The 12102-nt window shown below is 42.7% G+C and overlaps 1 protein-coding gene across 1 annotated transcript in view; it reads left to right on the top strand.

The window, feature by feature from the left end:
* ALS2 (alsin Rho guanine nucleotide exchange factor ALS2) overlaps window positions 1–12102 on the top strand; it is a 155501-nt gene extending 143399 nt beyond the window's left edge. The window contains exons 29-34 of the mRNA XM_069733565.1: window positions 1845–2021; window positions 4604–4649; window positions 6514–6575; window positions 6687–6836; window positions 6938–7034; window positions 8418–12102. Of these exons, the coding sequence (XP_069589666.1) occupies window positions 1845–2021; window positions 4604–4649; window positions 6514–6575; window positions 6687–6836; window positions 6938–7034; window positions 8418–8456 (571 nt within the window). The 3' untranslated portion in view covers window positions 8457–12102. The remainder of the gene's footprint in view (window positions 1–1844; window positions 2022–4603; window positions 4650–6513; window positions 6576–6686; window positions 6837–6937; window positions 7035–8417) is intronic.

Below are 12102 nucleotides of genomic sequence, written 5' to 3'. Positions count from 1 at the left end.
AGTCTCCACATTTTGAGCCTACCAGAGAGATCTCTACACTTTTTCTTTCTTATAAGGTAGCTTTCCTAATAGCCTTCACTTCTATTGATATGTTCTCGGAGCTTTTGACTGTCTTGTCGCCCTCCTTACCTTATTGTTCATCAGGATAAGGTAGTGTTGAGACCAGTTCTGTCTTTTCTCCTGAAGGTGGTCTTGCGTTTTCACCTTAATGAAGACCTTGTTTTACCTACCTATTGTCCATCACCATCTCATCCTATTGAGAAGGCTCTGCACAGGTTGGACGCCGTTGTTCAAGCTGTAAGATACTATTTTTCGGCCTCTGCCTCATTTAGGCGTTCTGAATCCTTGTTTTACCACAGGGCCCTCTTAGGGGATAGGCCTCTTCTAAAGCAACTATTGTCTGCTGGATCAAGACAGCTATTATCCAAGCCTATGAAGCTAAGTTCAGGGTGGCCACATTTAGGATTAGGGCACGCTGTACGCAAACGGTGGAAGCTTTTATGGCGGTTTCTCATCAGGTATCGGCTTCGCAGCTCAGTAAACCAAATACTTGGGCATCGGTGCATACATTTTCTACGTTTTACAGGATCCACACTTTTGCCTCAGCAGGTGCACGTCTTGGTAGGAAGATACTGCAGGCAGCAGTAGCCCAGACTTCCGCTTGAGTTACAACGGAAGACTAGGTGTGAACAATATGATATTTAATCCTTTCCCACCCTATGGGCAGCTTTAGGACGTCCCATGGTTTTGTGTCCTCCATTGAGAAAAACAAGAAAAGTAGTTTTTTGGTGCTCACTGTAAAATCTGTTTCTCATAGTCTTGATTGGGGGAACATCTCCCTCCCTTGGTTGCCCTGTTTGGCGTGCAGTTATGTTTCTTCTTGCCTTAATTCATTTCTTTTATCCTTCAACTGCTTTCTCACAAAACTGTGGAAGCCTGACTCCATCAGGCAAAGTATAGTCTGCCGGGGAGGAGCCAGTTTTATTTAACCCTGCTGTTCTGTTTGGTCTGGGGAGACCTATTTTGAACTTTGGTATTTTTTGGGGTGTTCAAGATGCGGTTCTGAAACTTGTGGTTGATTGACTTAAATGAGGATGGGTCAGTCGGCCACGGGTTTCAGAGCCGCATCTTGAATATTTTAAAGAATATTGAAGTTCAAAGTCGGTCATTTTTGACCAACAGAACAGCAGGGTTAAGTGCAATGATAGTGTCAACTTCCAGGTGGCAGCAAACTATCCCATGGTTTTCTGTCCCCAAAAATTTTGACTACTATAAACATATTTAACGGTGAGTATCAAGACTACTACTGTTATCCATTCATGGCAGCATTCGGCTTCCAGTCACTGGTGGTGCTGGTACGGTTTCAGGCACCGTCCTGTGTATAGAAATCGAAGGCTGTAACCATGTCCATGGCACTGACTAACAGGATTCGCATTAGAGACAGCTATCTGTCAATGCCGGGGGCGCGTCTACAGCCACAGCTCTCTATACACAGAGCGGTGACTGAAACCTCACCAGCGCCAACCTTGTGACAAGTCAAACGTTGCAGGGAGGTATTAAATTCATTTTCTCCTGCCAGTGGGGCTCTCAGTGCTGCTATTAACTGCAGATTAACTCCATATCTACAGGTTAATAGCATTATTTTACATGACCGGTTCTCTTTAAGATTTGAAGCATCAGAAATTTTTCAACATCTTTTTTTTGTTGCATATACTATTACTATATTCTGGTGATTATTTGATCAGGATTCAGTTCATTATTACAGTGAAGGACACCCTCTGGTGTGGTTTTACGACATTAACATATGGATGGCAATGGTAACGGGCTTTTCATGTTTTCTCTAGGTATGTGGTGACTAGCTCAGGACTTCTCCTACCTGTGCTGCTACCCAGACTATACCCTCCCTTGTTTATGCTTTATGCCCTGGAACATGAGAAGGAAGAAGATGCCTATTGGGAATGTGTCCTCCGGCTGAACAAACAACCAGACACTGCACTCCTTGCCTTCCTCGGAGTACAAGAGTAAGTAACACTAGAGACTGCAAAAGCAGAAAATTCTGTCACTGTTCCTACCAGAGTACAACAATATCTGCAGGCTCCATATGGCTAAATGTATTTAATTTTAGAGTTTGTCTTTCTTTACTTATAAGAAAGACGACAGTAGAATAAAACTTCTGCTATATCTAACTTATTGTTCATACTAAATCAGTAGAAAGGTCTTAGGTGGACAAGTGGCGTACAATAATGTATAACTCCTTAACGACCGCCCATACGCCTTTTAACGGCGGCAGTTAAGGGTACTTGTGCCTCAGCGACGCTTTTTAACGGCGCTAAAAAATAAGTGTATAGCGCCCCCCAATTCGGAATTTCATGATTCAGGTCGGTTTTTACCAACCCCAGTGTTGCGATCGCTATTATTGACAGGACAATGGCGACCGCAAAAAAAAAATAGTCCAATTTCCCATTTCATTTCTATCTCCTCTGATGTGATCGCACATCAGAGGAGAAAGAAATGGGGTCCCCCGATTGCCCCCCGGTTTCCCTGCATCCCCCCATTAAGTCCTCTGGGCCGCCGACGTCTTCTTCTGGGAAGAAAATTGCTGCGCACGCTCAGTGCGCCTGCCGAGATCTGCCGGCCGACACCCGGCAACAATAGGAAAATTTTCCTATTGGTTCATTTTGATCGCTGTGATAGGCCCTATCACAGTGATCAAAATAAAGAAAATAATAAATAAAACCTCGCTTTTTTCATCCCCTTAGTTAGGGAAAAATAATAAAATTAAAAAAATGTTTTTATTTCCATTTTTCCATTAGTGTTGCGGTTAGGGGTGTGTTGGAGTTAGAATTGGGGGTTCCACTGTTTAGGTACATCAGGGGGTCTCTAAATGCGACATGGCGCCACCATTGATTCCAGCCAATTTTGCGTTCAAAAAAATCAAACGGGGCTTCCCCCACATATGGGGTATTGGCGTACTCAGGAGAAATTTCACAACAAATTTTGTGATCCAATTTCTCCCGAAACCCTTGTGAAAATAAAAAAAAAAAAATTGGTTCCAAAGTAAAAAATTTTGTGAAAAAATTAAAATGTTAATTTTTTTCTTTCCACATTGCTTTAGTTCTCGTGTAGCACCTGAAGGGTTAATAAACTTCTTGAATGTAGTTTTGTGCACCTTGAGGGGGCAGTTTTTAGAATGGTGTCACTTGAGTATTTTCTGTTAGATTGACCCCCCAGACTCACTTCAAATGTGAGGTGGTCCTTTAAAAAAAAAATGATGTAAATTTTGTCAGAAAAATTAGAAATTGCTCGTCAACTTTTAACCCTTATAACGTCCTAACAAAAAAAAAATTGTTTAAAAAATTGTGCTGATGTAAAGTAGACAAGTGGGAAATGTTATTAACTATTTTGTGTGACATAATCCTCTGATTTAAGTGTACAAAATTAAGTTTGAAAATTGCTACATTTTCTAAATTTTTGCCAAATTTCCATTTTTTTTTTCATAAATAAACTCGTTATATCGAAGAACTTTTACCACTATCATGAACTACAATATGTCATGAAAAAACAATCACAGAATCAGTGGGATATGTTGAAGCGTTCCAGAGCTATAACTTCATAAAGTGACCGTGGACAGAATTGTAAAAATTGGCCTGGTCATTAAGTACCAGATTGGCTCTGTCACTAAGGGGTTAAGTTAGGATTTGTTGGCTATGTAGTTGTTAGATTATTTTTACCTGGTTTCTGTCACATGAGACACATTTTAGTTAATATTATGGAGAACCAGTTTGCATTGTCTCCTTTTGAGTGTAAGTCACCGCACACTTCTGGACTCTGAGTGAACGGCTCACTGGGAATTCGGCAAACAGATTATAGCTATAACTTGCATTCTAAAGGTACCGTCACACTAAACGATATCGCTAGCGATCCGTGACGTTGCAGCGTCCTGGCTAGCGATATCGTTCAGTTTGACACACAGCAGCGATCAGAATCCTGCTGTGATGTCGTTGGTCGCTGCAGAAAGTCCAGCACTTTATTTGGTCGCTGGACTCCCTGCAGACATCGCTGAATCGGCGTGTGTGACACAGATTCAGCGATGTCTTCACTGGTAACCAGGGTAAACATCGGGTTACTAAGCGCAGGGCCGCGCTTAGTAACCCGATGTTTACCCTGGTTACCATCCTAAAAGTAAAAAAACACCGCTCTGCTTTCCGGCCGCTGGGCTTACACAGGGCAGAGAGGCAGAGCGCCGAGGACAGACAGCGGAAGGTAAGTATGAATTGTTTGGTTTTTTTTTACTTTTACGCTGGTAACCAGGGTAAACATCGGGTTACTCAGCGCGGCCCTGCGCTTAGTAACCCGATGTTTACCCTGGTTACCGGCATCGTTGGTCGCTGGAGAGCGGTCTGTGTGACATTTCTCCAGCGACCAAACAGCGACGCTGCAGCGATCCGGATCGTTGTCGGTATCGCTGCAGTGTCGCTCAGTGTGACGGTACCTTTACAAAGCTGTTACTTCATTTACTCATTGTTATACATTTAATCAGAAAAGTAGTAAACCATTGAAGATGTTTAAAAGTATTTTTATATTCTTTTATTCCATTTTTCAGAAAATTCTGGCCAACCAGTATTAATTTCTTGGGTGAAAATAAGAAGGTATGGAAATGACCAAAATAAAATGTCAAATATGTTCACTCCCTTATTAATATTGTTTATTAACATGTCATAAAGTATTAACAAGCACATACATTACATTACTAGTCCGAATCATAGGGGTACACTGGACTTTTCCGTCATGGAGTTTTCATCGCAAAGCCTCTGCCCTCTTGGTGTGCAAAGCAGCAACATCAAACCACCACCTGGTGGTCCCTTTTCAACCGCTTACAATCTGGCTTCCGGTCACACCATTCCACTGAAACTGCCCTAACTAAGGTCACCAATGACCTCTCAACCGCCAAGAGCAAGCGACACTATTCTGTCCTCCTCCTCCTGGACCTGTCAGCTGCCTTTGACACAGTGGACCATTCCCTATTATTACAGACCCTCTCATCCCTTGGCATCAGGGACTTGGCCCTATCATGGATCTCATCATACCTAACAGACCGGACATTCAGCGTCTCCCACTCACACACCACCTCCTCACCTCGCCACCTATCTGTCGGAGTCCCGCAAGGTTCAGTCCTAGGGCCCCTGCTCTTCTCCATTTACACCTTTGGCCTGGGACAGCTCATAGAATCTCATGGCTTTCAGTATCATCTCTATACTGATGACACACAGATCTACATCTCTGGACCAGATATCACCACCCTACTAACCAGAATCCCTCAATGTCTGTCCACTATTTCATCCTTCTTCTCCGGTAGATTTCTGAAACTTTACATGGACCAAACAGAATTCATCATCTTTCCCCCATCTCATGTGACCTCCCCCCCCCCCCCCACCCCCCAACGAACCTTTCTATTACAGTACATGGCTGCCCACTCTCCCCAGTCCCACAAGCTCGCTGCCTCGGGGTAATCCTTGACGCTGATCTCTCCTTCAAACCACATATCCAAGCCCTTTTTCCACTTCCTTCCGCCTTCAACTCAAAAATATTTCACGAATCCGTTCATTCCTCAACCAAGAATCTGCAAAAATCCTAGTCCATGCCCTCATCATCTCTCGCCTTGACTACTGCAACCTTCTAAACTCTTCTGCCCGACTAATCCACCTGTCCCCCCGCTATTCCCCAGCTTCTCCCCTCTGTCAATCCCTTCACTGGCTCCCCATTGACCAGAGACTCCAGTACAAAACCCTAACCATGACGTACAAAGCCATCTACAACCTGTCTCCTCCATACATCTGTGACCTCGTCTCCCGGTACTTATCTACACGCAACCTCTGATCCTCACAAGATCTCCTTCTCTACTCCCCTGTTATCTCCCCTTCCCACAATCACATACAAGATTTCTCCCGCGTATCACCCCTACTCTGGAACTTTCTACCACAACACGTCAGACTCTCGCCTAACATCGAAACCTTCAAAAAGAGCCTGAAGACCAACCTCTTCTGGAAAGCCTACAACCTGCAGTAACCACCGATCGACCAAACCGCTGCATGACCATCTCTACCCTCACCTACTGTATTCTCGCCCATCCCTTGTAGATTGTGAGCCTTCGCGGGCAGGGTCCTCACTCCTTCTGTACCAGTTATGACTTGTAATGTTTAAGATTATTGTACTTGTTTTTATTATGTATACCCCTCCTCACATGTAAAGTGCCATGGAATAAATGGCGCTATAACAATAAATAATAATAATAATAACATGATCATTGCATCATCTTTTGCACCTTTGTTTTCAGTGACGCTAATGTTTGCTAGACCCCATGGTCGTCTCCATTTTTGTATCTTGAATATATATAGTTGGAAGTTTTTGTCAATTAGCTTTTTTAACTGCTAACATATCTATTTGTAAAAGTCTAGATATACTGATATTGTTTGATAAGCATGGATCACTAAACAGGAATTTGTTTCTGTACAGGTTTTACCAAGCACTAAAGACTCCTGTTTTGCTTCAGCGGTGGAGAGCCTGCAGCAGATTAGGTACCATGTCTGTCATACAGTATTGTGAACTGGATGCTATGTCACCAGTATTGTTGACAGCAGGTTCTGTCTTCATGTTATTAATACACTTGTCTTTTCTATTGTTTGCAGCACTACATTCACGCCGGCAGACAAACTAAAGGTTATCCAGCAAACTTTTGAGGAGATCACACAGGAAGCACAAGAAGCGCACAAGGAAGGTTTCCTCTGGTCCATGGATGAGTTATTCCCTGTTTTCCTTTACGTTGTGCTGAGGGCCAGGTCTGTCACCGTGAATTTCAGTGCTCATTAAAGCCAAATCTTTGTAATCAATTCCATAGCATAAATAGTCACGAAGCATTTTCCTCCTCATTACTGCACAGGATACGGAATCTGGGTTCTGAGGTGCATCTCATAGAAGATCTTATGGATCCATATCTGCAACATGGAGAGCAAGGAATTATGTTTACTACGCTAAAGGTGATAATGAAGGAGTCTCACAATTTCTAAAATATCTATTCGCTGTCCATAAGCTTTAGATTTAGGGTTGTAACACTAAATGTGAAAGGTAATCAAGAGTTGCCTTTACTACAATATGTAGAGCAAAGGGTTTATTCTGGTAGACTTATTCCTGTGCTCTGTTTTCACATTTTTTTTGTGTGTGTTTAAAATTTAATTGGGTTATCAAAGTAGGAAATGATTGGACCACAGATCACATTTATGGCAAATGTGGGGTTTTTCAAAGATTCAACCCATCTGCACAGTAATGTTGCCGCAAGGTCAGAAAAGGTGATCATGTCAGCATTTTATCCTATAGATTTCTTCAAAGCTTCATATGCATAAATATTTGGGCGTGTGTATATTACAGGTTCACCTCTTTACATACAGCACTTTCTGTTCTAACCCTTATGTTATATTACAGGGTTTTGGCATATTCTGTCCTCAGGTGTTCACAGCTCCCCTGCCTCCCGAATATCTGCTCACTGGGGGCGGTGCACTTCTGATGATTGACAGCTTACTCTCCTATATTGCAAACCGAAGCGTTTTTGCCTCTGCTGCATCTGAGGAGCACAGGGGCACGGAATCTACTTCGATACTGCTAGATCCAGACTGTCAGAGTAGCACTTGCAAGCTCTCTAGCGAAGAACTTGTTATTTAATTTGCAGAGTTAATTATTTTTAGAAGCACTTTACAATTTTAACCATTTAAGAACATGGGATAACTCCTTTAACACACATAGATGTCGTAGGAAGTGTGGTGCACCACCTGGGAACCCTATCCCATGTATTACAAAGTTTGTCATCCATTTGAGTTGCTAGTGTGCAATACTACATTTCCCCAGCAGTTACTTTCCCAAGAAATGTACTGGTGATAAGAACCAGTAAAAGGAAAAAATCTGAACTTGTAAAGATACCTGGCTGCCTCATCTTAGGCTAGGGTCACATTGCGTTAGTGCAATCCGTTTAGCGCTAGCGCTAACAGATTGCGCTAACGCAATGTTTTCTATGGGGCTGCGGTCGGGGTCGCGGTAACGTCCCCGCTCTCGCAGATCCCCGATCTGCGAGAGCGGGGAACGGACCGCGGGCGCGCCTCGGACGCTGCTTGCAGCGTCCGCGGCGCGCCAGGAAACACCGGCGCGTCGCTAGCGCGTGCCGAACATGGCACGCGCTAGTGAAGCGCGTTCCCATTGCCTTCAATGGGCGCGTTAACGAACACGTTGCACGGCGTTAATTTCGCCGTGCAACGCTGTCCGTTAAACGCGGTCCCATAACGCAATGGGAACCCAGCCTTACCATTTATGTTCACTGAAATGTCAGTATAACCTGTTTGTTTTTGTTTGTTTTCTTTTGTTTTCTTTTTAAGGCATGCTATTATCAAATCCAACATGAGAAGCTGCACTAGACGTTGGTAGAATCCATGAAATAAAAAAAAGAAAACCTCAGCCTGTCCTAGAAATCCAGGATGGCATACTGTGCTCTCTGCAGTGCTAGAAACTGTGCAATAAACTTGCAAGATCCTGAATCAGAAGGACAATCGCCAAGAATGTGATTCCAGAGAGGCGCCATGCTTGCTCTGTTCACTGAGCGCTGGATAGCTGCTGCAAGTTCAGAGTTAATTTTTGTAACTGAGGTGGTAAAGTTTTGTAATCTTATTTAATAATTTTAATGAAAGAGTATTAACATGTGACTACAGATCTCTAAAATAGTGATGGCCTGTGGCGATAAGGTACAGTAAGTGTTGGAAACCAGGCTGAACCCTGGCCGGTACAAAGCTTGCTGTTATTGCTACTTCTTCTGAGCCAAAGTCTGATGCTGATCATGTATTGGTGTCACAGAATGGACAGAACAGATATTTGTGCAGTCTTCAAATGGAAAACATACTTTACAGTATTGTACTCTTGTGCCCAACTGCACAATTTATTAGTCCAACATCTACAAAACCGTGTTAAATTAGATCCCCATAGCAGAAAGCTAGGAGGGCAACCAAGAAACACACTTATAATAGCAATTTTCTGTCTGTTTTGGTGTGAATATTGGGGCTTACAATTCAGTGTACTGTCTTTTTTTGACCATATTTACCCAGCTTGTGAAATTGCCAAAGACCCAAATGTCATTGAGTCTTTGTGTAAACTAACACGGAAGGCTTCCAATATTGGTAAAGACATGAACTTGCTAGTAGGATTGCATATACAATTATGTGCATGGCCTAGGCTTACGGTAAGTAATAGTAATTGCTTTGACCTGGCCGTACAGACTGTCTCCCCAAATCAATGGCTAATGATACCTATTCCTTAAAGAGGTTATCCAGCCTTAGAGTGACTGCAATCTTGTAGCCTATGGCTGGGTTCACATTGCGTTAATAGCAGCCCGTTAAACACATACGTTAACGGGCTGCTGTTAACGCAGGCGCCGTTATGGCAGCACGCTAGCGCAGATAGAGCATCTGCTAGCTCTATCTCCGCTAGCGGTGACAGATCCGGAAACGCTGCAGCCCGCGTCTCGGGTCCGTCACTCAATGACGGCACATCGCTAGCGCACGCCCATTGTGGACGTGCGCTAGCGATGCGTCCGACATTGCACTCAATGGTGGCGCTAGCGGACTACGTTACACTGTGTTATGCTGCGGTGTAATGTAGTCCATCTAACGGACGCCAGGAACGCAATGTGAACCCAGCCTCTGAGACTGTGGATTTGTGAATCCTCACATCACGTGCACTGCACTCTGTGAGGATTTTCTGGCACTTGGATCAGGCAGTCGGGTGACCGCAAGTATTCAGTTTGCATACTATAGGCCACATTCTGACTACAGTGTCCAGCCTCGCTCAACATGCTTGCATTGGAGGTGACCACATGTATGCAAATCACTTACTTGCAGTCACGTGCCAGCTGCTCCTGGCACTGGAGAATCCTTACAGCATGCAGTGTGCGCAATGTGTGGATTCAGTAGTCTGCAGTCGCCTAGAGATTGCAGACTTGTAGCCTAAGCCTGGACAACCCCTTTAATACTGAGGACACTTAAATGAAATGTCCAGTGATTTTTTTCATAGCATACTAGTAGTATCCTGAAATAGGGCTTGGGCAGCTCGTTCAGGATATGTAACTTTTGATGCTGTACGTTGCCCTGTTTTGCTGTAAGTTCGGGACAATTCAGAGTCGTGCGCTAGCTAGTCGTGTCTATCTAAATCCAAAGTAAATATTCGCAATCCTCTGCATTGTCCGAAACTTACAGCAAAACAACGGGACAACATGCAGAATATGTAATGTTTATTGCTGTAAGAGCTGCCCAGGCCCTACTTCAGGGTACTATTGGTATGCTACGCAAAAATCATCTCACAGATTCTCTTTAATATGGGCTGCTGCCTGAGACTGTGATAGCAGCACTAATACAGTGAAAATGCTTACCAACGAGAAAAGACAGCTGCCGCATCTGGCACACTTACAGCTGTGGTGTTTATAGATCTGTGGAGATGCCATTGATGGCTCGATTGTTCACACGTTCAGGCCATGTATTTGGACCCGAGCCGAGCGGTCTGTAGTTCACCTTCAGCACATCTGCAGCTCTTCAGTCAGCCAACGGTCATATCTGCGTCATGGCTGGCATTTATAATGCTATTGTATGATATGATGGCCCCATCAGCGCCAAACTGGCCCCAATGATTTACAGTGAGGCTCTTGGGGCTCTGCCTTTGTGTTTAATAGCAAAAAATGGCTGTACATGAAATGCTGTCCTTGCTGTAATACCAGATTGAACTGCAGACCAAGCCACCAACTCAAATGTGAACTTGGCCTCATTGTTACATTGTACATCCATTTCTGTATAGATGACTTGTATATCAGTATTGCAAAAAGTATCAACATTTTGCTTTTTGACAGAGCAAAATCTTACACCATGTACACACAGGAAAACCACCTAGAAAATGAGATGCGTAAATATGCACAATCGTGGTAGGTCTATGGATGAGCAGGTATTTTTCTTGCCTGTGGCAATACTTTTTATTGCACGTTTTGAGCAACCATGTGCTGAAAAATATGCTTATTTCTTCAACATGAACATATAAGCACTGGATGGAAATCATGTAATTTAGGTAAATTTATCAAATTCAGTTGGGGAAACTTTTATTAAAAACAATACATGATGAAGTGGGCACCTAATCCTTATTATATATTTATATGGTATGTTCTATGTTCATTTTACATTGTGCATTTTTCTGGGGGGGGGTTTAAAGTTTATTTAAGGTGTGGGGTTATCCTCTAATCAAGCTGCATACATTCCAAATGTATGTGCAGAGCCCTGTTGACTTGGTACAAGAGTTTCCGGCTAAGCAATAGAAGGGCATTTTGCAAAAAAGTGTACAACACGGTATACAATTTTATTTATATTTTTTTCAATAAATATGGCATGCACACAAGTGTTTTTCCTGTTGTATACATCTAAGGTATAATGTAAGGGAATTGCTTTCATAGCAATGTATAATTCCTCTATTACAGAAGTGGAGTTCTCTTTACACATTTGCCCTTGATTTCATCATTTTGCATTTAAGTCCCTTTTTTGTCTTGTGGTATTATTTGCTTTTTTTTTGGGTGCCAATGAAAAAAATGTTTTCTTCCTCTCTTGATCTGTGTTTTTTGTTGTCTTTTTTTTTGCAACTCTTGGTGCCAGAAGTCACACAACGGTGTGAAAAGTCACAATCTTTGCACTAAAATACTGATGTACTCAAAATTACTACTAGAGTGAAGTTATCCCAAAGTTTGAGACTTTTTAAAAAGTTGCACTTGATGAATCCAGCTAAAAAATTTGGAATTAAGACTCCGCCATATAAAATAGAGTTTAACAAAGTCATGAATAGAACAATGAATTGGGCGAAAAACACACAAAACTAGATAATAAAAAAAAAACAGGAACATGGAGTGGAAGATCTAAAAATCTGTCAAACATCATGTGATTGTGTTCCAATCCTCAAACAGGATAATTTATCTGCGAACAGATTCTTGGAAAATGTTTTAATTTAATTTGCCGCAGGAGAGCAATAATGTGCTTTTCCAAAACC

Source organism: Ranitomeya imitator, chromosome 7, assembly GCF_032444005.1.
Source record: "Ranitomeya imitator isolate aRanImi1 chromosome 7, aRanImi1.pri, whole genome shotgun sequence".
Taxonomy (NCBI): domain Eukaryota; kingdom Metazoa; phylum Chordata; class Amphibia; order Anura; family Dendrobatidae; genus Ranitomeya; species Ranitomeya imitator.
Note: the sequence above shows the minus strand (reverse complement) of the source record. Positions and strands in the feature narration are given on the sequence as shown.